The sequence below is a fragment of the Lutjanus erythropterus genome, chromosome 2 (assembly GCF_056507025.1).
Source record: "Lutjanus erythropterus isolate fLutEry1 chromosome 2, fLutEry1.hap2, whole genome shotgun sequence".
Lineage (NCBI taxonomy): Eukaryota > Metazoa > Chordata > Actinopteri > Lutjaniformes > Lutjanidae > Lutjanus > Lutjanus erythropterus.
Window position 1 is genome coordinate 30,478,187 of NC_139318.1, and position 26,344 is coordinate 30,504,530.

At 38.8% G+C, this 26,344-nt stretch overlaps 1 protein-coding gene across 4 annotated transcripts in view; it reads right to left on the reverse strand.

Annotated features, from left to right (window-relative positions):
• Window positions 1-26,344, reverse strand: part of atp2b2 (ATPase plasma membrane Ca2+ transporting 2) — an 85,305-nt gene that overhangs the window by 54,926 nt on the left and 4,035 nt on the right. For all 4 annotated transcript variants that reach the window (XM_084736888.1, XM_084736879.1, XM_084736869.1 and 1 more), the window contains exon 2: window positions 658-861. In XM_084736888.1, the coding sequence (XP_084593014.1) occupies window positions 658-861 (204 nt within the window). The remainder of the gene's footprint in view (window positions 1-657; window positions 862-26,344) is intronic.

Sequence of the window (26,344 nt, forward strand, 5' to 3'; positions counted from 1 at the left end):
ATTTGAATAACTACCCATATAACTAAGACTAAGGTACCTACTTCTTCCTTCTCTGGTATTTCTGCCTTTTTTAAAGCCCTTAAAATGATGACTGGTCTCTTTGGCAGGGTAGCTGAATTCCATTACTGTGATAATGCTGGGAGCAATGACTGATGTTGCTGACTCAGCACCTCGTTATGGTCTCTGTCTTCATTTCCTGTTTCACGGCTCACAGGGCTGATGTATGGGCACTGGGAGCTCAAGGTTATTTCTCTGCTCAACACTTCATTAACCTTCCTGGTACCTTTAATACACACATTTAACACGTTCATAATGTGCACACACACACACGTGCACACACACAAAAATTTCCCCTATGGTCCATGAGTCACTTGATCTCTTGCGGCAGGTCACAAACCAAGTGTGACCTGCCTCGCCAATTAAAAAGTGTGTGTGCATACATGTAGGTATAAGTGTGTCAGTGAGTGTCTGTAATGTCAGAGGAAGTGATGTCAGTGGGCCAATGCAATTATAACCCTTTGTTATCCTCAGCACAACCAAAGATATCAGAGATAACAGTGCGTGTGTGTAAGTTGTGTGTGTATCTGTCTCAAGACCTCGAAATGAATGACGAGAGAATTTTAAAGGGAGTGATGTCATAAGGGCCACGTCACTCACCCTCTCCTGTGCCATGTTCTCCGGGAGGGTGGTAGAAGGAGAGGCCCAGGGAGATCAGGGCGGCGATCTCCAGGATGATGAGGGTGACGTCCTGCAGGGCCTCCCATACCAGCTGCAGGAAGGTTTTTGGCTTCTTTGGAGGTATCAGGTTTTTACCAAATAGTTCTTTTCTCTTGTCCAGGTCAGGTTGGGCGCCTGCAAGACCTGAAAGAGGAGATGAGAGGGAGGAACTTAGATCATATCACTCTACAATGGTCATCTTGTTTCTGATGTATTTCAGTGAGTTTTACATTGTAGTTACTAAAGGTTAAGCAGTGTTGGGGAAACTACTTTAAAACCAGACCACTAGCTTCTTCACAATGAAAAGTGTAAGAGGATCAATAAATGTAGAAATTATGTGTCCAAAGAAAGAGCACTGCTTTCCAGATAGCCATTGTAGTTAAACTGGTAATTTAACTACATCTAGTTAACAACACTACACAACAACACACCATAACACTGGGGTTAACATTACAGCAATGCAACACAACAATCTGCTTTACTTCTACATTTGATCCAAGAAAATCACCATTTTTATCCCCACAAGCATTTAGATGCACAAGTGAAAACTTTTTTCTTTTTACAGTTTTACATTTTTATTGTTAAAAGCCATGATCTGCAGCCAGCTTCGTAATCGATCTTTGTTTTGTTTTTTTTGTTTTTTTGTTCTTTCTTCTTCTCTCTCCCTCACTCTCACACCACACAAACCATCTCTAATTACCAGTTTGAGTCATGGCGGGGCTCGGCTCTGCGTTCCTTATATAATTCTGCTCAAGAGATGAGGGCCTCGTGCTTTGACCTCATCCACCTCCTCATACACCATGAACTACTGTACACAAATATCTTTGGCTCTTTTAGCTGAAGAACTTCATACTGGCTCCAGGCACAATTTACTTTTAGAATACTGCCCAGCAAATTATTTTCATACAGTAGCTCCTATAATGGGGCAAAGGGGTCAATTATATCCGATATAGTGTCTTTGCAAAAAGTTGAAGTAGCATTATTGCAAATGAGTAGCTTTTTGTCTGCTATGTCTTTTTTTTTCCATTTTGTCTTTTAAAGGTTAATTATGTAACAGGTGCATTAAAGTCAACTTCATGTAATATGGGTGTAATTTAGAGTTAAATGTGTGGGTGTTCCTGTATTTGTTATCTTCCCAATCTTAACTAATGGACCTTCAAACTGAGGTTACTTTGCCTTAACTATTTTTGTCATATTAAGTCACATTCATATGAAATCTGTTTCATTACAGCTGCAAAATAATGTCGATTTCTGTCTAATTAGATACTTACACATTTAGCCTACGACATGTCAGAAAACCATTTAACATGCACTTCATAATTTCCCCAATGCCTGATGTGACATCTTTAAATTACTTCTTCTGTGTGATCAACACCCCAAAGCATAAAAGATATCTAATTCAAAATGATATAAACCAGAGAAAATAAAAACTCTGTTTTCTATCAATTGCAATATGCAAGACTGTAAAGGGGACAATTTATATTCTCAGAACATTATGTTCTGTGCTAAAATGGCTGAGACTGTATAATTTTTGGTGCATCATTTTTTTCAGGGGATCATGTGACAAGCTCATTTAACATTACTGTAGTTTATTTTTTATCTGCATTCTGATCTTACATAGTGGGCTTTAAAACTGAGTATAACTCACATTATTGTACTTAATATTAATAAATGTTCATATATAAGTATAAGTCATATTTATTACAGCCACAATAAGAATCTGCATCACTGGAGTGTCAGAAAATGCTGTGAACTGTGAACTATATCTACACTAAACCTTCCCATTCAGCTATGGAGGTAGCATTAGGTGTAATAATGGCGATGCAAATGTATGCTCTGTATCTCATCTTAAAATGATTCATAAAAGATTTCTATCATGCTGCATTATTAGTTTTTATCTGGCTTCTTTTCAGTGTGGCACCATTATCTGACTGTTGAGCACACACACAAGCACTGTGTGTATTCACTGTCTCTCTGTCTCTATGTCTCTCTCTCCCTCACAACCACAGACATTACCACAGCATTATGTCATGCCTGGTGCGTCACTGGGTCTCCCAGGAGTGGCCCTGGATTGCACCTGATAACATCACTGCTGCATGACACTGTTTTACATGCCAATGCATATGACTGCGAGATGACTTATTAGCATCTGCGGGAAATAACTGATGATCTGTCCACATCTGACACTGGATAAAGGAAGAGAATGACAGAGCTGTTGTGTGAAAAATGAATGTTTAGATGAGATGAGACAAAATAGAGAAAATAAATCAGTTTCTCTTGCTTGTAAAAGAGCGATGGAGCAACAGGGAGGGAGAAGGAGAGGACAGAAGGAGGGCAGGCTGAAAAGAGAACAATTCCCAGCTCCTACGTAGGAGAATGCCCTGGTTACAAATAGATCAGTCTATAAATAGCCTCATTATCCATTCTCTTTTAATTGTCTCTGTGAGAGGACCTAGCATGCTCTCCCATTGATCTCCATAGCCCCCTGCATCACATCACACACAAACATGTCTGTGTGTGTGTGCATGTGTCTTGGTGTGTGTGCGTATGCATGAGTCTGTGAGTCGTGACCGCCTGCACGTGTTTTGTGTGTGTGTGTAAGGCTAGCCAGGCATGCCTGCAGTTGCTTGCACTATTGCATGGTAAAACTAGAGCTCATATAATCAGGCTTTAGCCAGTTCCATTTGGTTACACACATAAACACGCAAACAAAGGTGCACACACACATATTTATACCCCTCTATCTTAGTTAGTTCAGGTGCACATCAAATAAGATGTCAAATCATATTTCTATCCAATACTGCATCCACAGAATTTTGAAAAACAACAAATACATATGCTAATCCTTCTAATCCACATTCATTTCTTGCATCTGTCCAGAGGCAGGGGAGCTAGTTATAGCATGCAAATGCACCATTCTGCACATGAGCAACAACCATTTCACATTGAAATACTACAAATTGCACACTCGGAGCCATTTCTGCCATGTGGTAAGTACTATTATATAGGAGATGGTGCATCAGTTCAGGATGACATTTAACCTTGTTAAATGTTTTAACTGTGTTCCTCCTGAAATGCCCTTGAGATGTGAGCTATGCTGTAATCAATCTCCTCCCGAATCATTAAATACTCATTGCTTCCTGGAAAATCCTTTGCTACATTATCATTCCTTCCTGGATCGCTGATTGCAATGCTGCTTAAGATTCATTTGCCAGATTATTAAATATTGTAGGCTAAATACTGTCAGCCCACCTAACTGCTCTGGCAGAGGATTTTGAGGAGGCAGCGAGAGGGCAGAAAAACTGTGGCGATACACCGATGAGTCACAACAATCTCACAGAGGATTAAGGGTGATTGCAAAGAAGTCATTGTGGTAGAGTTCATTACCAAGTAGTGAAGCCTGAATGGAGAGCAATATATAAGAAAACTACATACCAAATTCTCTGAGACAGGGAACTCCTGGTATTGAATAATGGGCAATTTATTTTATCAAAGCTCATTGTAATTTTTCTGATGACAGTTGAAACAGTAAAAGCCTTTTGGAGAGGTAATTTGAGTCCACCTATGAAAAATGAGAGGAGAGATGATGCACTAACATTAACGTTAAATTGCAGTTCCCTTTTAGATCGTCAGCTGATGGACTTAAAACAACAGTGGGTATCCTGGTGACTCAGCAGATTAAGTAAAAGCCATTTACTGTACCAGAAATGCATCCTGCCTTTTAATCTAATTTATGAATCTGGTTGCATGCCATCAAATCACTCTTCTATATTTTCCGCCACTTTCCTCTGAATTCTAGCTAATTAAGCAGATGTGCTTAATAATAAACCACATTTGGCCCTACTTGATTGTGAGCATTAGATGGCTACAGTTAGAATTTCCAATGCCTATTAGAAAACTTATGATTATGGCATTAATCATGAAAAGGACTGCACCCCAAATGATCGGTATGGCAGTCTGGGTTCAGGGCCAAGAAAAGCTGCCCCTGCTTCTGTAATTTACCAGACAAATTGACTCTATAATGAGCCACTGTACTCTTAGATCATTTTAGAGACCTGACCATGAAGTTTGGCCTAGTGCCAACACTAATGTAATGATAATAACATACTAAATCATATCAAAATACAATGATTAGATTTGGTCTGCGACTAAGAATTGTTTTCTTTGTAGATTAATCTGGCCATTATTTTTCTAATTTATCTTGTTGTGTCTATTAAAAGCCAACTAAAGTGAAACAGCAGTGACATTTATATATTGTTCGTTTTGTAGGATCGCAATCCAAAACCTAAGGACATTTAAAATATGATGATATAATATATAAACATTTTCATATAAAATATGATGATAGAAATTAGAGACAAGCAGCAGATGCTAACATCGCTAAGACAGAACCAGTGAATACTGGGTATTTTTTTCAAGCCAAGACATCTATGCAGCACAACAATATTTAATTTCAACTGGTATTCTGACACACATTTTGCCTTTAAAGCTACTACAGGGAGTTTTAACTGGTTATGAAATAGCCTTAATTTATTTCTCCCTTCATATGACCTAACTAAGTTAATGAGACCATCCGCAAGAAGAATGAATATTTCTACATTTTTGCTCTTGATGTCTACCCCTGGGTCGGATTCTCTGTTAAATCAGATGAAAAGAGCCTGTATTTCCATTTTTTTTAAGTGACGTGACGTGACGTGACGTGACGTGACGTGACGTGACGTGATGCCATATTGCATTTTCTATAAAATTTCAATTAATTGTTCACACCTATTGTTGACTGACAAATTACATAATACATAATCCACTGAACATGTCACTCCTCTGCTTATTCAGTTACACAGTTCAGTTATTCAGTAACCTGTCATCTTACAGAACTTTTACACACCTACACTCCACCTCGGCCACTTTGCTCTTCATCTGCTGATCTACTAATAGTACCACCTGTTAACTTCAACACAACGGGTGCCAGGGCCTTCTCTCATGCTGCATCTAAACTCTGGAACGCTCTTCCCCACCATATCCGAACACTGGACTCTGTTGCAAAATTTAAAACCGCCCTTAAAACCCATCTGTTTAAACTAACATACTTGCTCTAACTCCTTTGATGGAATCTCGTTTATCTAGTACAGTTACTGATTTTAATTTATTTCTGCTCTATATGTTTTGCTACTGTCGTTTTTGATTGTATGATTTTTATGTGTGATCTATGCTGTTGTCATTTCTGATGTAAGGTGACCTTGAGTGTCATGAAAGGCGCCACTAAATAAAATGTCTTATTATATTATTATTATTATTATTATTATTATTATTATTATTATTATTATTATTATTATTATCATATTTTATGAACAAAGATTTACAGACATTCTGTAAAACTTGATTAAGATAGAACTTTGAATTTCTCTCCTCCCCTTCTTCACTGTTCTTACTCTATAATTTATAGCTAGTAATGCACTGATCTGTCAAACACAGCAGGATCTGTGATTCAAATCTGCTTTGACAAATGGTACCTACCTAACATCCTGTTTCCAAATATACAGGGACATAAAAAAAGAAAAAGAAAAAAAACTTTATGCCATCCTTTCTGCATGAGAGGAAATGGGATTTTTTTTTCAGTCAGAGGGAACATGATGGCATATTTTAACAGTTGGCCCTTTTTTGTCCATGGCTAAAAATAGATCTCCATGGAAACACTATGCATCCCACTCGTTGGGTGGAAATACCCGCGACTCTGAACCTTGGAGAATGTGGGAGTATGTAAGTGTGTGTGTGTGTGTGTGTGTGTGTGTGTGTGTGTGTGTGTGTGTGTGTGTGTGTGTGTGTGTTTTGTGTCCAAGAGCATGCATGTGTTTGTGTGTGCACAGGTATGTATGTTCTAACAAAGAAAAGACAAGAAATAGTGAAATGATGTGATGACCTCCAAATGCCCTTGTGAAAAGGCACATCCCAGTGATGCAAAACCATTAGTCTACATTAATATTATTTTTTAATCTTAACATGATCGGGTGAACAACATTTTAATATGTCTGTCTGGGTTCAAGCGCTATCAGATTTTTGGTTTTACATCTTTCTGTCTGTCTGTCTGAACTTTCCCCCTCCTCACAATCCTCTGTGCTACAGTGTCCAAAACAAGTCACTATGGCAACAGGGTTCTCCAATGATGATGATGATGATCATCATCAACGACGCAAAATATTGATGCTTTTTTCTGCAGCGAATCAATAGCTTCAACATGTATTCTCGGCTTTCACCATTTTAAAAAAGAGAGAGAGAACGAAGAGGGAAGACAGAGAGGGTTGAAGTGTGACTCAGAGAGCACAAGAGAGTGAGAAAAAGACAGAGAGAGACATGGACTGAAACAGAGAATGAGAGTAGGCTGCATGTAGAGTAACTCTATGAATAATAACCCATCAGCAGCTAAAAGGTGGATAATTATCGTGCTCTTATTAGAAGATGGAGTGATGGAGAAATGTGTCACAGTGTCCTTGAGAATGACCTCCATAATAACGACACCATTTTATGCCATGACAGACAGAGGAAAGAAAGAGGTTTGTTACTGTGCTTACAAAGGCAGAATATAGTAGAAATAGCTTCAGAAGAGCATATCTTCTTAAGGATGACTATAAAAGAAATAATGTACTATGTTATGTGTAAGGAAATGACATAGATAGGAGTAGGAAGTGAGATGGAGAGGAGTGTGAAAAGACTCAGAAAATAATAAGAAGGTGTAAACAGAGACAAGAAAAGAGACATAAACCACAGAAATCTTTGAATTGCTGTTTGGGTTATGCAGGTGTTGGGCTTGTGTCTGTAAGGTAGGATGATTAGTATAGATTATTGTGGTGGTAATTCAGGGGAGGAAAGTACCGGATGCTTTTACAGTAGCCTTCTACCTGTTGTCCTTGATTAAGCTGTGTGACTATATGGACCCTATCTTATGCTGATCTAAAGCACAAGTAAAAAGCACAAGGAGTGATGGATTTAATTTGTTCAAAGTATGACCAAATCCATCGTTGCCATTTTGCGCCAGGGGCGCAGGGGTATCCTGCTCTCTCCCGCCCCTTGCGCCACCAACACACAGCGGGATACACCTATCAGGTGTGCCCAAGTACCTTGATTAATTCATGGGCAAGTTTCAGCCAAACATGCAAAAAACCAATCAGGTAGCGAGCGCTCATCACCATTAAGAAGCAGTGGCAGCATGACGGTGGATTTAACAGGAGGAAATAAAAAGAAAAGAATCAGAAAGTGTTTCTGAAGTTTGAAGTACACAAAATTACGCAGGGGTATATCCAACCAGCTCTGACAGAAGCACACATACCTTTTTTTCCTGGGTTGGGCCTGTGTGGTGCAATCAGATATAACGTCTTGCTCATTTTGTATGTTATAGATCATAATTGTTTAATCCTTGATTTTCTGGATCCTGATAAACACACAGGCCCAAACACTACAGCTGCTCCAGCTGTCATGCTGACTCATCTGATAAAAACATCTGACAGCTGTAATTCTGTCCTGCGCGCACTTTGCAGGTCTGTTGAGATTTATTAAGCTTTATAATTATAACAATTCCTTTTTCCTTATTAGTGAGATTAAGTTTAAAGACACACGCTCATGGCTGTTAAACATTAATGAAAGATGTTTTGTCATTGTGGAGATGTGTATGCACACTTGAACCAAGTGAGAGACACACACATGCGCACGCTTTCAACTTCAATATTTACACTTAATTGCTGGTGGAAAATATGGTCAAAGGACATTTAACTAATCCACGCTCCCGTGTGGGGAAAAGACTGAACATAAATGAAGGTGTTTAGTGATTGTGGAGACGTGTGTGTATGCCTCCGCCAAATGCATCACTACTATATCTTTTTGGATGCACTGCTCAGGAACTGGACAAAGCCAATGTGATGTCGCCCATCTGTTTGTTGTCTACTTATTCTACTGTGTATGATCAGCACATATCATGTCACTTCCTGAGGGCTTCCTTGCCTGTTAGAGACGTTTAACAGTAGTAACCATACCAACAATGAGGCAATTTTAAAAATATATAATGCTACAATTAAATTTAAATTGAAGCATTATTGACGCTGTGCCAAAGCTTCCTTGGTCACTGTCCGCCTCTGTTATTTTGTTGCTCTCATCACAACTGCATTGGCATTGTGGGATATTTATGCCAGCATCGTGTCCAATGCTTGCATACTGCAATATTTACCCTGAAAACAGTATGCACCTTGCATAATATTGGTTTCATACTAAGGTTTGGGACATACCAAAAAATCTCACATACTGTTTTAGCGCACTAAATGGCACGTTAGTATGGAATTTTGAACCATACACCATATACAGCATGGATGTAGTCTCTGTGATGTCACCCATTGGTTCTCTGAAGAGCTATTGTGAGTGTGGTAGCACTGGTTGTAGCTATCTTGGCAGTGCCAGACTCCCCCTTACTCCCAGCACAGCACAGCAGGTCCACCCACTATTAAATGAAGACATAATTAAGTAAAGGAAGCCCTTTTTTCACTTAATCATGGTAGGGCTAAATGTTTTTGGGGAAACAGCATGGGGCTGATGTTAGTGCAGCATCTCAAACAGCAGGAAAAGGGGTGTCTCAACCCTTGTCCTATGTTCAGGGAGATTCCTCTAGTTTGAATGAGTTTTGTTTTAGCACCGTCTTTTTTAATGTTGTCTTTACTTTCGTTGCACAGCTGACAATGTCTTGCGTGCTCATTCTCTGTATGCTCCGCATCCTATCAGGATTGAGAGTGCAAAGAGGGGACAGCAGGAGGCAGGCTATCTGTGAGGAAAAGTTGATGTGATGTCGGTGTAACAAAACAGGCAAGCAGACTTATTGTGCTGTATGTAAACAAACAGCTGAGAGAATACATTCTCTCATTTCATGAGGAGTCACAGGGTCACGCTAACACAGACACACACACACACACACACAAACGCATAGATCTATCATTCATTCCCCTACGGACAGACCCATCTCAAAGGTAATGGACTGGAAAGTGACACTGAGCAATTTCTGACACCATGTCTTTCCCATCACACAAGTACTGTGTGTGTGTGTGTGTGTGTGTGTGTGTGTGTGTGTATCTGTATGTTCATGTGAGTGTGATACCACACTATAGCCTATTACGCTTTCTGCTTGTGTCGAAAAAATGACAGATCATTCTAATGTTGCAGATGTACTGTACTTGTTCATCAAGCAACAGATAATCCAGAGCTCTGGTTGCAGTTGCTGCTTTTACCGGAAAATGACTTAAAGGAATAGCTCACCAATTTAGGGAAATCTGCTTATTTGCGTTGTTGCTGAGCGAAAGACTGATACCACTCTCATGTCTCCATGAGTGGATGGGGATATCAGTATTTCTTGGTGAGACTAGTTGCCAGGCAACAAAAAGACTCAAGGAAGTTGCTGATCCTGTCTAAGAAATATTCCGCTTATAACCCCTCTCCATTAAATGGCAAATGTTTTACTATTCCAGACATAGTGTGTTAATTAGTGAACTTTAGAGGTGCTGTTGGATTAAATAATGTCACCTTTGGATGTGGTGCACATCTTCCAAAGGTGAATTATTTTTGATTAAGACAATGCACACTATGCACACATTATGACAATGCTGACCCCTAAAAACACCTTTTGGCCTTGTTATTTTAAGTCTTTAAATTATCACAACAAATAATTCACTTCAACTGAACTTAGTCTGTGATGCCACATAATTGTGTTTTCTATTAAAAGGCTCAGATGCCAGAGCAGTTTTAACGGTCTCTCTACAACCCAAATTAAATGTATGTTGAAGTGCTGAAAATAAAATATGCAATTGTGAGTGTGTGTCTATGTGTGTGTGTGTGGGTGTGTGTGTGTGTGTGTGTGTGTGTGTGTGAGAGAGAGAGAGAGAGAGAGAGAGAGAGAGAGAGAGAGTTTGTGGGGGCAGCTGTACAAGTGGGTGAGTTTTTCTGTCACGCACCATGCTCTATGATTCTGACTCATGCGAAAGAGTGAAGTGAGAGAACACAGCTCACAGCTCTCTCTCTCTCTCTCTCTCTCTCTCTCTCTCTCTCTCTCTCTCTCACACACACACACACACACACACACGCATGCATACACACAAAGACACATGCCACTCACTCCACAGGATAAGTGATTATTACTTAGTATTCCTGCTTTATATTATACATATATAAATGAATGAAGATGCTGCAAAGGGTCTGGATAAAGGCAGTTGTGTAAACAAAGTAGGTTTCAGGTCTGAAGGACTGAAATATGCATCCTACATTAATTTTATAAGCTATTATGTTCTAACACACTGTAAATTAGGGCCCGGTCATACGGACAAAATCACATGCTATTTTTGTTTCTATGACGATAAAGCTTGCATTTTTTTTTTTAAATCTTATAATGTTGTGAAAAAAGCTGATTATGTAATGTTATGCAAGGAACAAAAAAAGGAAACCCATAGATGTTGTTGGTGTGTGCTGCTCATATCACAGAATTTGTATTCCCAAAGGTTTAATTTACACCTCATAGAAATCTTTTTTGGAGGCCTGGCAAGTAGCTCATCAAGAGAAGCACGGAGGGAAAAAAAAAAAAAAGAAAAGAGAAACAAGCTGACAGTGACTCATGTAGGACGAAGGCTTCGGTGCATATGGTCCTTATCAAAATTCATGAATGTGTTATTATTGGGTTAGAATTCTGTGCATGGGTGAGGTCCAATTCATATTATGCATCACCCATACGTCTGAGCCCTACTGGGTGCATGTGACCCACATTTAAATAAACTATGTGTGTGTACATTAGGGCTGCACGATTATTCATATCAAGATCACACCTCTATGCAATGTCATTCTTCAGTGACAAGATTCTGCTATGTTTGCAATGATGGGAAAATCTACTCCATTTTTCTTCTACTACAGGGAGGTTTTATGTGCTCAAGAACCGGTCTCAGTTAACATTAATATCTCTATATGACCTACAAAGTAAACAATACCATGAGCAAGAAAATCATCTATTCCTATGTAATCATTCTTAATGCCTGCCATCGGGTTGGATCCTCCTTGAAATCATATCAATTAGGCTCGTGTTTATTTTCCCAGCAAAGTTACTGTAAGAGGCACATAAGCCAGTCAAAAGGAAGCAGGCAATTTTTATTTAGATGACTGACATTATATTTTATGGTTATGGTGGTGGTAAATCTAACACTTCTGTCCATAAGGGCCTCCAAAATCAGCACAATATGAAAGTACCTTCTTGACTGTCACCCCAATAATCAAATATCCACAGCAGGAGGCTTGGAAAGAGTGTGTCCCTAAAAGATGATGTCTCTAACAACTGTGTGAGGATTATTTGTGGAGAAATTTTTGATCCTTATTTGGACCAAAATTAGCACTGGGCTAAAGGGCTTATAAATAATATATCAATATTTTTAGGCTGTTCTGCAATATGCAATACATATATATCACTGCACACACTTGGTCTAAAATAATATACCGTAAATAAGATTTGACCATTCATTAAAATTTGACCCCAACACCATGTTTTTAGCCTAAATGTCAACTGTAGCCCCTCAGACCTGATCTGCGTGCACACGCCTGAAGCAGGTACACAGGCTCTCCCCCAAGCAGCGCAGCTGCAGCAAAGAAATGATGTTCCTCTTCTATGTCGAAGTTCTCGGACATTTTATTCTTTGTTGAAAGTTTGCAAAGTCAGCTGTGCTTAACAAGTCATTATTTCTGAGCAGATCTCTCTCTCTCTGTTGTCTGAGTCGCTTCAAGGTAGCATGTAAACACAGACGTGAAGGTATCGCGAGATCTTGTATATCTTGTGTCGTGCCACTTGGGTGAAAGCCTGTGTACCTGCTTCAGGCGTGTGCACGTGGATCAAGTCTGGGAGGCTACAGTTCACATTTAGGCTAAAAACATGGTGTAAATGGCGTCTTTTGGGGTCAGATGTTGCGGCTTACGGACACTTGGATTACACCACACGTGCACTATGAAGACATTTTGGTTTTTTTTTGTTTTTTAGTTATTTTTTTACATTTTAAAAGTGGTCACCATTCACTTCAATTGTACTGGATTTGGCTGCAACACTGTTTTCTGCTGAAGCTCTGAGAGTGTTTTGTGAACTGGAGATCTTCACCCATCCTCACATCAGCACAGGGGTGAGTAGATATTGAGTGAAATTTAATTTTTGGGTGAACTATCGCTTTAAAGGCAAGTAACAGAACAGCTAGAACAGCCTTAAGTTCAGAAAATTGTATCACTTTACTCTAATGCAGCCTTTAAAACAAAGAAAAGATAACACTAATGCCATATTGAGATATAACAATATCCAAAACTCTAAGATGATATTTCGCCTCATACCATGATATTGATATACTATTGATATACTGCACAGCCCTAACCAGGATTGTGCAGATCTAGTGTGCATGAATCCATGTGTGTGCACAAATATGGTGACGAAACCCACTACAAGTGGTTAAAAGTGAAAAACAATAGAATAAATATGAGTTTCTTACTGAATTTATGAGTCATTTAGTATATCTGTTCCACCATCTGAGCCTCAAACACTGTAATGTTAGCTGGCCCGGCTGCCCTAGATGTGGACACAACATTAATGAGACATCTGTTTACAGCCTCTGTGTGTGGGGAGGTGTGTGTTTCTATGTATGTGTGTGGCAAAGAAAGAGAAAGAGATAGTGAGAGTGTGTCAGCGTGTTTAGACACAACTGCTTAGTGATAAGGGCAAAGTGTAACGGGGTCAGTTACCTCATCCTGTAATTCCAGACTGTTCAACCATTCATTCAGTCAGTCAGTCTACCCATGCATCCCACCATTATCACTTTTTTTATTCATCCATCCATCTATGCTATTCAGCTAATCATCAGGTGAACATGAATTCAGTCAATTTTTTAGAGCCTTCCTATCTATTGATAAAATGTAATTCGTATTCTTAATTATTGGAATTCTTACTTACTTTATAGATGCTGTGACAATTAATATAGAGCTGCTTTTTATCTGTATGTCTCTCACTTTCCCTTTCACACAGACTTGGAGCTTATAAATGACTGTACATTCTCACTGTATATTATAGTGTCTGAATCAAAGTTATTGGTTCATTTAATCATTTTAAATAATTTTCCTTTAAATTATGTATTGTAAAATCAAGATCTGAAGAATGATATTTCAAATAACCCTGATGCTATAATTTTGGCCACGTGGCTTATGCCAGCCATGCCGATTGCGAGCTCTTGTATTTTCGCTCATGCCCACACGCACACACAGGAAACGTTTCCAACTGCACAGTGAATGCACACTCACGCAAATCAGCAAACCCTTCCCCCCTTGGGAGTGAAAAGGGAGAGCATCCAGGGCCAAGAGGCTGAAAGGGAGAGTGACAGTGGTCTATCTGCTGTCTCCCATCTGGGTGTCAGTCTCTGGTTTCGCCCAGGGGCTCAGATAAGCTCTGGACACAATAGGGACAGCTATTAAAATTCAAACTACCAGAGAGAGTCATGAAATAGTCATGACAGGTAAGGGAAATCTACACACTCTAATGTGCCCCTTATTGTCTGTCTGCTTGGAACTGCAGGGAAAATACACGTATAGGGGTACAGTAAGAGAAATGCTGATGGCTGTGCACAGAAAATGCCAAATTAAGTATATATAAATAGTACAAATAATTACTATAATAATTTGGCATTTTTAATATAATTTTGTCAACATATTTGTACATTAACAGGATATATATTTAATGGGTTAAAGCGAGAATAATCATGTAATCACGCTTACAATAAGAGTTTACAAGCACTAACGCTGTAGGGAAATTACAGTGGAGGGTTGAAAGAGTATTGATCTGTGCCTGTGCTATGCAGTAGCATTTTGATTGAACTGTAATGTGACTGAGCCTGTGAAACCCCATCCGAAAAGTTCCATCTGCTGCACAAATGGACGCGTCTCCTTTAATATTCCTGACATGAAACAGATGTACTTACAGTACATGGTATTCAGCACAATTGATTTTTCCATATGCCACTCATGTAAGGCCAGTCATTTGGCGTTGGCAGGGTCATATTTATGCTATGTAAAGAAATACTAAAATACTAGTACTGATTGTAGTAGTGAAATATTTGCTAGAGACTAGAAAACAGACTACTGAATATTATGAGAGTAAGGGGCTTAATTGATAAATCTTTTAATCTGTAAAATGTCAGAAAATGGTAAAAGATGCCCATCACACCAATGTGATGTCTGAAATCTAAAGATATTCTAAAGATATCGATAAACAGACAAAAGAAGCAATTTTCCACACTTTTGAGGCTAGATCAGTCATTTTCTTTCATAAATAACTTTGATTACTTGTCTGTTGATGTTATTAACTGTTGCAATACTACCTCAAAAAATTCAGCTGTTATATTGTGCATATAGAATGCATATTTAGTAAAAAATAAAATAAAATAGAAAAATAAAAAATCCACCCCAACATCATTACTTGCCTCCAGAATTACTGGGTTTACATTTACTCAAGTACTGCACTGGACAGAAACAGTAGTGTTTCCATAATAACAACAAAATACAATGTCAAGAATAAAATTATTACCCCAAAAATCTCCTTCTTCTTTTTAACTGGCTAAAGTTCTACTCACTGTAACTTTGTCTGGGAAAATGTTAACACAGGCTGGCTTCATCTGAATTCACAGAGAATCTGACCTGGAGTTAAAACTCCTTGTAGTAAAATGTTGAGGTACTGGTAATTTTCTAAATTTCAAAACCTTTTTAATCTAATCAATTAATTTAATTTGACAGCTACAGTTACTATTTACATTGTATATTATGACTTTACATTTCATAGAAACATTTGATGACCTTATAAAATACAACAGGTATAAATTAAATTACCTAACAGTAGGACTCCACTTCAACGACGCAGCTGAAATGCAACAATGAAATGTGACTTTCACATGCATGCTGTTTTAACAGTCTTTCATAATAATAAATCCCTAATAGCAACCATTTCTCTGTAAAATAAGTACTTCTACTTCAATACTTTAAGTACACTTTCCCTTGTACTTTTATTTAAGTAAGTTTTTTTTCTTTTTATGAAATAAACACTTGAATATTTCTTCAAAATTCTTAAATGAAGGTAACTTTAACTCTAAACCTGCTGTAGTCTATGTATTTACTGGATAATATTACAATAGTTCAATAACACCATGACAAGAGAAATGTGCAGGCAACTGAACTGTACAAGTTGAGATGATGCGTTTGTACATTAGGCGGTGCCTGATTTAGATGCTTTGATCCTGTGTATGACTATCTCTGTGTCAGTATCCCTTTTCCCCTGGACAAGACTAAACAGGCTTAGTTTCTGCCCCCTTTATGCCAACGGGGAAGGCATGAAAGGACACATCTTAAAGGTTCAGAGTCAGAGCAAGACAGCATCCATGTTCCTGTTGCTCTTTTCTGCTGCTGGGATGTCATGGATTATTTTCCTCTACAGTATGTTTAAACTCGGAGCTGAGAGATAGCTGCTTTGTGCCCTTGAGCAAGGCAGGGCTGGATCTGGTCCAAGACTGTTTGGAATATGTGCCCTTGAGAAGGAAATGCTGTCTGTCTATGTTGGCAGCAGTGGTACCACCCTTGTTCTGCCCCACAGCGGGAGAAGAGAGAGGAGAGAGGTCAACTCAGGAAAAGAGCTGACATGGAGAGAAACAAGCCGGTTATAGCCCGGGACTCTGCATATTCAGCTAAAAGCATCACCACGCCTGTCAACTCACTATCCATACTCCTGGCTTCCAGCCGCCAGTTCAGATTCAGGACATTTCAGAGGACAAGAGCTGGATTTAGATGTATGACAGCAACCTGGGACCAAGAAGCATTTGGAGATGTCAAGTTTCTGGCACTGTATTTCTGAACTATTCACTTATTCGAGGACAGACTTTCCAGGCAGGCTAATGTAATGAGGTGGAGTGGATCATAGGTTCAACAGCCACCTGTCCTGTACTGTCCCTCAACCTGTCCTACCCAACCAATACACTCATGCATGACAAAATGAGAGAGAATCTTACGACTACAATTTCTACCCTTGATAAGAATGATTTAGCATTATTCTACCTAATATTTCAAAGCCAGGTTATTTTGGCAGTAGACACAACAAGAACAATCACTGGACTGAACTGTCAATCAGTGTCTTGTTCATTCTTAAAAATCCCAATAATGACCAGATTAGATAATAATAACATAAAATCAGACATGAAATGGCTACACTGTCACAATAATCTGTAATCTTATGGTTAGTGAGTTCCTAATAATGGGATTATTTTTCAAATCAACTAAAAAATTCAAGGATATCTTAAAAAAAATGTACAAATCCTAACATTCCTTGCTTCTTTAACATTAGTTTCCAGTAAAATTTGACTGAGAACTTATGTTGCTTTTTCAGCACTAGGTAGCTTTACAGTTTTATCTGAAATCTACCACAACAACTATATTTATTAATTACATTTTCAGTAACATCTTCTGAATACTGATCTGTACACTATGGTATACACTCACACAGGCAGACATACTGTATACTATTGTGAGTCAGCACCAGGCTCCATGGGAGCAGGCCAGTAGAGTCTGGTTTTTGGCATCTGTCCTCTTAATTCAGTCAGGCATCTCTTGGGACAGCTGACTTCACTGCTGGCCATGTCCAGCATCTGCATGTGTGTGTGTCTATGTATCTGTCTGTCTTACAGTCTCTCTGACAAGATTTATTTAATAAAGTTTTCACTGCCTCAATAAAACGACGGAAAAAATAAATGAATACACTGAATGTGCGGTAAAAAAAAAAAAAAGTATAACTGCAGCCATTTTTCCTCTGCAAACCGTTTTACCGCTCATCTGATTCTCTTTCTATTGTAACTGGTATATGTTTTCTTGTGCGAAATCAATATTGAATATTGTTTTTACACAATAATAATTAATAATAATTGTACATTCAAGGCTAATTTCTCAAACTGAAATTAGATTTGTTCTAAACTAGGCATTTCAGTGGACACCTAATGGATATAAATTTTGTTTTAGTCCACAGCCTTGTTTAATTCCTGTCTGGGAAACCAGCCCACAGTGTACTTCTCCAGAGACAGTAATCAAACCCTGATATAAAAGCCTAAGCATCTGAGAAGTGATTGCACTTCACAACATGCCCCAGTGGAAATGTTCACAAGCCATTATTATTTTTTTTCCCTACACCTGCTCATCTTTTTGTATTATGCTAAATTAAAACAACTGACACTGCTTTGCAACAAGGCATATTCTGTAGTAAGTCATACAAAGGGTGTAACTTCACCCCCAGGTCTGAGCCTAACACCAGCCACTGCTTAATTTTGAAAAATGCTGAAGAGTGGGCAATGGGTTCAGAAGGGAGGCGGAGGTGGGCAGGGTATGTTGGGGGTTCACAGCAGAGCTACTGTAGGGGGGAGTGGCCTTGTGGCAAAATAGCGCGTAACGTGGGAGGTAAGGAGGCAAAGCAGCGCTCAGAATAGCAAATAGCCATAGTCATATAGAGCCAGCAGTCAGAGCTAAGCAGCCATGAGTTTTCATAGTTACTATAAACAAATTTACAGTTCTTTGTAAAAAAAAAAAAATTCTCTGTAATAGTTACCTATGTTGTAGCTGAACTAAGTGTTGGGCCACAGAGGCTGAGAAGCTCTCTGGTATGTGTGTGTGTGTGTGTGTGTGTGTGTGTGTGTGTGTGTGTGTGTGTGTGTCTGAGGGGGAGTGTCATTAGGTGGTGCTTCAACATCTGTCAAAAACACAGGTTGCTTTCATGGCTTCCTGTTTTACATCAAGACATCAATTCTGCAGTTACAAATCTAAACAAGTCATTGAAGAATGGTGGAGGCCCTTTTACAGTAAGCTATCAAGGGTGCAGATTCAAATGTTGGAACAGTAAATCATTCTTAAAAAGGTTATTTGTCATGATGTTTTTCTGGCTTTTTCAAGATGATAGGTATAAATCATCTGTGGGACTGGTCCTTTATGACTAATTAAAGCCAAAACCTGCACTGCTTTTTAATCAGTATACTGTATTGTAACATCAATAATTATAGTTGACTGCAATAAAACACGCAGTGTGTAGATCACATGTTGGACAGGTTTTTCGGGTCGTGTCTGTCACCTTCATGTCTAGTTTCCGTTTCTCTGTGTGTAACAAAAACTTTTGTTGCACACCAAGAAACTGAGGCGAAAGGTGAAAGATCCTCATTTTATATTTGTGTGGACATCCTGGCAATGCAAAATGGTCAGTGCTTATTAGTGATCTAGAAGCATCAATGAAACATTTATTAACCATTAATAAAATCAGGCTTTTTTACAGACACACCAAAGACATGCATTTAGCTGAACTACTTCTTAAGACTTCAGCACATTCCTTTCCCTGGTAAATCTTCTTAATATTGAATATAGAGTGCTATTGTAGAGTGACTGACCACTGTGCCACAACACTGCTTAAGCCTGCCTCAAGGTCACTGCTACTACACTGCAGAGGAGGCACCTGTGCGAGTAGTGCTGTGTATTTGTGTGTGTGTGTGTGTGTGTGTCTGCCCACGATGTGGTTTTGCTCCTTCACAGAGCAAAATGGCTGTCTATCATTTATAATCTGTCCTCTGAGAGCCATCTCTCTCTCTTTTCTTCACTGCCTCCTATTTCACTCTCTCTCTTTTCTACCTCTTCTCTCCCTTTCACAGAGTCACTAGGGGAGGGGAGGGGAGGAGAGTGGAGGGCACAGAGGAGAGAAGGAGAGAAGGAAAGGAGTTGCAGAGCAGGAGAAATTGTCCTTATTAAAGAGACGGCTGCTCCATGTGAGAGATCCCTTGTGGGATGGAGATTAAATAGACTGCGTCAGAAGGGAACGCGCTCGTGGTGCTGCGACTGGAGGACGCGATAAGTATGATCATCAGGGAGGGAGGGAGGAAAAGAAAGGGAGCAAGAAGGAGAGGTGGGATGAGGGACAAACAGATGAGAAGAATGGAAGAGTGGAAGAAGAGGAGGAACAGTGTTGAGATTAAAAGAGGAGAATGTGCAGAAATGTTGAAGCACCCAGACTGAAATGTGGACTTTATTTCAAGGGACGGATAAAAAAAGATTAGAAGGAAAACAGGCAGAAGATGGGGCGAAAAAAGGAAAATGAGAAACAAAGCAGATGAAATGGGAGGAGCAGGGGAGGTGTTGCAACCAAACTGTGCAGTCACAGAGAGGATAGAGGGCGAAGGAGAGGATGGAGAGAAGGTGGGAAGAAGTGGATGACAGATGCGTGGGTCAAACAGTTTCCTGAGTTATGTATAGAATTCATAAAGGCCTCATCATGGGAGCAGTACAGAGAGTGAGTTATGTAGGAGGAAAGAGGAGCATAATAGTAGCACTGTCTTGACATTAGAAAGGGCAACTGCAATAATATGTAGATATTAGATGGACAACTGTATCTGCAAGGGTAGGAGCAAAATGTTGCAACTGCACATCCAAAAAGGGTACTGCGGTCAAAACTGCGAGTTGCAGCCACAGATGGTATATTTAATAAGCTGAAATCCTTTTAAATCAGACAGACTGCAGGAACACTGCAGGAGAGCAAAATAAGCATAACACTGCAACTTGACAGTAACAAGCAACGAGTCCTACACTGTAAGTTCATTAGCCTTTTATAACTGTCAATTGTCTGTCAAAGCGTGTTATCCTGAAAAAAGCCCACTGCTGAAAATACACACTCTGAAGTTTGATTCAGTGACTGTCTGCCCTACTGCATTAATATTGCTCCATTTAACCATTATAAACACTACCCCTTCTAAAAGATAATTAATGATTTGTTACAAGTAACAAATAGACACAAACTCATTCGGAGAACTTGGCATTAATTCTAACTGTAATTAACATTAAACAAATTACAGGCCGAAATAGAAATTTCAATGGAGGACACTGGCTGTAAAATTGCTGTCAGTGAAGTGAGCTTTTCAATGTCATGTGTTTCCTTAATCTCTGATGACATATCACGGTCATTTTAGGATTTATTAAAGTAAATATATTACAGATTTTTAGTGTGTTAAAGTGTTAGTTAATACATTGTAATCTGGCAAGAAAAAACATTTTTGACAATACTTTGTCCAGCCTCTTTCTTCTACAACACCTCCACCACTTTTTTCCTTTTTGTTCTCCATCTACATTTCCTGGCAACTACAAACTTATACATGACTACTGTGTCTTTGACATTGAGACAACGTCCCTAAAGAAAAAAAAAATTATGTAAACATCCAAATCACTGTTAACAGATCAATAGATTTACACAGTATATGAGACACTGTGGTATGTGCATTTGTGGGGACATTTGAGGACTGTACGGTGTGTGTTTGGGATTGAGTCATATTTGAATAAACAAGTCAAGTGTTCACCATCATCAACATCCTCCCATGAGAAATACAGTCAGTGTGTATGATGTATCGTCTGGCCACCATCCACCCCTGTCATTACAGCCACAAAAAGCATTGCAGGGGCATTCCCCTCGGGGACCTGCTGTAATCACAACTGTCCTCAATCAACTGATTGTCACCTGCATTTATGCGAGACATTTTTTTTCTGCTTGTCAAGATGACTGCACTCTATATTAGAGGTGAATCAGCTTAATATCAAAATAACTGTTGTGTTATACTTGTTGTCTTGCTTGAAGTCATTGTAAAGGAATTTGAATTAAAGGTGATCAATGTAAGACTCTAGTGCTCAAAATGGGCATCACAGTTCAAATTTGAAATATTCATATAAGCTGTGTTTCCCCACCCCTTCCTCCCCCTGCAGGCTACCTGGACACTGAACCTATATGAGCACAAAACAAGCACAAAATTATACTTTAACACCGACAAGCAACAACAAGTCCTACACCGTCAGTTGACTAGGCTTTTATAACATGTCTGTCATTGCAGAGCTAAGATTGTAATCCTGAAAGCAAAAGCCCTCTGCTCTAAAAACACACAATCTGTAAAATATTGGTCAGTTTAACCATTAAACAACTATTTAGTAATTTGGGTCTAATTTTATCTGCCTGTAAAGTGAATAAAAGTGAAACAGGCACTGTACAAAATCACTAAGGTCAAAACAAAGACATATATTCCACACTGGAATAGAAATTTAAAAGAAGAGCACACAGACTGTAGCACTGCTGTCAAAGAAGCCAGTATTTCAGCTTAGCATATTTGTTTAACCTCTGATGACATGTCGTGGTCATTTTATGATTTATTACAGTAAATATATTACATATTGCTCCTTTAACATCTATCAAAAATCAAGTCTACTTTCTGGAAATATTTTCAGTAGTTTAAGGCCAAACGGAAGTTTAGAAAGGGTGTGCTACTTTTCCAGCACTGTTACATTGTTACTAACTCAGTAAAAGAAGTGAGAGTAGAAGAGAAAGATGATGAAGGTTATAGATGTAGAGCAGGTCTATTTAGGCTACGCTGTACACTGGCCCACTGGGATACCAGCAACCGACCAGCACACAGAAATAGAAATGGGAGCAGAGGAGAGAGAGAAAGGAGGAAAGGTAAGGTGTGGTTAGACAGAGGAATGGGAAGTAGAGGGAGAGAGTGAGGGCAGGTGGAAGGGTTGATGAGGAGGAGGTCTGGAGGGGACAGGAAAGAGAGGTAGGGCGGGACACAGGGAGGTAGGAGGTAAGATGAATGGAAAGACGTCCATAATAGGGTTGTGAAGTGGGAGGAAATATTTTCCCCCTTTTTCATTTTAACGTTTGCATGTATAAGATCTGTTTGATATTTAAAAATCATGTACATACGTTTCTTTTATTGCCGAGAGTTAGATGAGAAGATTGATGCCACTTACACTGCATGGTAAATATCGACAGAAGCTGGAGCCCGAAACTGGGGAGCATCTAGTCTGGCCTTGGCCAAAGGTTAAAAAAAATCCACCTACCAGTATCTCTGAGGATTACTTAACACATTCAGTCCTTACAAAAAAAAACACAGGTTACAAACAACAATTTGCCATTTTATAATGGTTTATATGTCGGACTATTTCTTACACTGTCTGAGAGAGGTGAGAGGCTTCTCAGTTAAAGGAGAGTCCCTAGCATCCATAAATAAGTACTGCAGTCCAATTAGTGAGTTGGAGCCATAGATATTAAATAGGTTGAATCCCTATTTATTATACAGTCGTCTATGATTGTTGTAAGTCATTGTAAAGCTAAGCCTGTTATCCTGAAAACAAAAGCCCACTGTTCTAAAAATATACACTGTGGAGTTGGAGTTCAGTGACTGCTGGCTAAACTCATTTCCAGAATATGTTAATATGTTGCTGAATTTAACCATTAAACGTCTCCTCCTTCTAGAAGATTATTAACGATTTCCTGCATCTCGACAGACACCTACTCATTAGGTGAACATTTGGCATTCATTTTAACTCAAATAAATGTAAAAAGGGCAAACAAAAACAGTTATTCCAGCCAAGAATGGAAATTTCCAATGAGAAAATACTGGCTTTGGCATTGTTGGAGAAGCCGGTAGTTCAATTAAACATGTTTCCTTGATCTCTGATAGTATATCATGGTCATTTTGTGATTTAGTACAGTAAATATATTACACATTTCTTCTTTAACTTTTGGCAAGAAGTACATGAGTACATTTCCAAAATCTTGAACTATTCTTTATGCAGTAATTCAGATCAGCCTTTGTTTTAAGTATTTCAACTTCAGAAATTGTGTTTTTCTTCCAATTTCGAAACACTGAAACACATACTAGCCTCTGGAGAACACCTGTAGCAAATTCAACATGCTTTTCAGTTTCAGCTGGGAGCAAAACACCAACTGTGAAAGTGGAATGATTTAAGCTACTGATTACACAGTGTTATCTGATTTCTACAAAGCATTTTCAAAAATTTCCATCTCATTTGCAAAAGGCACTATTGGAACCATATTTAACTTTTGTTCATACATTTTTATGTGTACTAACTGGATATTTTCTAACCACAGCTGCTCTTCTTTTGTAGTAGTCATTTAACTGTGTGAGTTTTATGCCCACCCAAGCCTTAACAGTTTGCCACTAACTATGCAAAAACAAAAAAGACAGCGAATGGAACAAGAAGACTGAAAATGAGATGGGGTGATATTGTAGACGCCAAAATAAAACATATTAGACAGAAAAGGGGTGAGGGTGAGAATATGAAATTGAGGAGCTCTTACTTGTTCAGAAATAAAATAGCTCAGTCTCAGTCAAGACTGACTATAATATAAGTTATTAAAAAAGAAAAAAAACTTTTATATAGAAAAAAAATTTCTATATATGTAATAATTAGCATTTAGTGTTATCTCTCTTCACCATACATGAGGCAGCACTTCATTGCATCAGCTTGGTGTGTGAGGTCATACTGATATGCAGCTCTGCAGACAGTGGATTGCAAGTTATAAAAAGGTGACTATGGCATTATATTATTATTACTATGTGGCCAGTCTTTGCTGGTGGGTTTTCTGCACTGGATGATAATACTACTATTTAGGCATACTGTATAGAGCTAAAAAAAATCCCAGAATTGATCGGTATTATATATATTAGAGTTAGCACAAGCTTTTAGAGATGCATATTTTACATCCATTGCTTCATTTCCAATATTTAATCCACTGCGGTTTTGTTAGGTGGACAGACTCGTTGTATATAATGTGTTTTCTACATGTATCTATATTTACTCCTCCTTTCCCGCACGGTCTCGCTAAGTACTCTCCTGCCCTCCCTTTCTGACAACATCAAAGACTATCGATGCCCTAAGCACCTCTTCATCCTCCTGACCCTCGAGGAACGGCTCTGCCCTGAGAACTCTTTCACAATTCCTACCTATGTGTTGCAGCTCTCTACGGTCTCTTGAGAAAATAGTTATGCTGTGCGCGCACCCACTATCCGTCTTTTCTCCAGTCTCTAGAGAAGCAGGCCGTACTCCGAGCGGCTCCCTGCCATCCCTTCTTGGAAACTTAGCTGTGGCCTGACATCCCATCTGGCCCCTGAATGACTCATGCCATTCACCCTCTGGCTGCCTGGGGGAAACGCTAGCTTCTTCACCCCACAGTCACCTACAAGGAAACACATAGGTAACTACATCCTGGGGGCAGGTATACAGAACAAGGAGGCACGCTACTGCGAAGCTTGAAGGGTTTGAAACAGAGAATTGTTGCATGTTATAGAAATAGATGTGCAAGTCCTTTCATCAGCATTGAGGCTGGGTATCAATTCTTGATACCTTTAAGGTATCAACTGAAATAACCCAGTTCCCAGTTTTGTACCCTGATCTAGAAAAAAAATGACTGTTTGTATGTTTTTTTTCCCTCAGCCAATCACTGCAAGCATTTAATGCAAAGTGTGATTTGACCACTACCACAACAGCTACAACCTATTCAGGTGTGGTAAAGTCGAGTGTGGTGTATTTGACTGAGCATATCAAGACACCACCAAAATGTTTAAAAGTATGGCTATACTAAATACCTGTGGCATCTAATAAAAATAAATGCAGAAATATTATTTCAGCAATGTTTCACATGATCTGTATCAAATGAAGTGGAAACAAAAATGTTAAGTACTCTGTTGGTATCAATATAACTTGAAGGGTACTGGTACTGTGATTTTTTTTAAAATGATACCCAGCCCTTATCATCACTAGGTATCTAAAAAAAAAGAATTTTACGTGCTGTTTTTCTTTTAAAAGTTTTAACTTCAATTCATGTATTACATTCCTCCTTTATGGGTTTAGAAAATTGTTCCTTCACTGGGAGCATGAAACCTTTCAAGGACCAGTGTCCAGTGTAGAGGATTTACTGGCATCTAACAGTGAGATTGTTGCACCCTCCCCCTTCCAAGGGCATAGGAGAACCTATGGTGACCACAAAACTTGTGAAAAATGCGAAATGCCCTCTCCAGAGCTGCTGTGTGTTTGGTTTGTCTGTTCTATAGAAATATGGAGGTTCAACATGGCCACCTCCACGGAGGAGCTCCATCTTTAGATATAGGGATCATTCTAAGGTAACAAAAACATGATTATTCTTTTTTTCAGGTGATTATACACAAATGAAAACATACTTACGAACATTATATTATATAAACATGGCAGCCTCCATGGAAGAGGACTGGCATTCACCAGGTCCATTTTTAAGGTAACGAAAATGCAGTGGTTCTTATTTTCAGGTGATTATAGTTGATTTTTTTTTAAATACATTTTATTATTACATGATTGTGGGCTGGAAATAAACAAAGGCCACTGTTGTAAGAACTCTGCCTTTGTACATGGTGCATGCACTCCAGGTGAGCTACTGGTTCACCCATGTTCAAGTGATTATACACTAATGAAAACATATTCATCATTATAAACATACAGTATTATATACCATTTATCATATTCTTCTAATAGATCCCCCTAACTCTTACACACTGGACCTTTAAAAGAATTGATACTGCCTGAAGAAATGTGGTAAAGGGAGCTTCTTTTAGTTCTGGAATTATTTACATTATTAATAATAGAGATATATTTCCCCAGACCAGAGCTATAATATTGTATGCATTATTCTGTTTTCTTTTTAGCTATTATTTCCATAATGTGTATCAAGTGT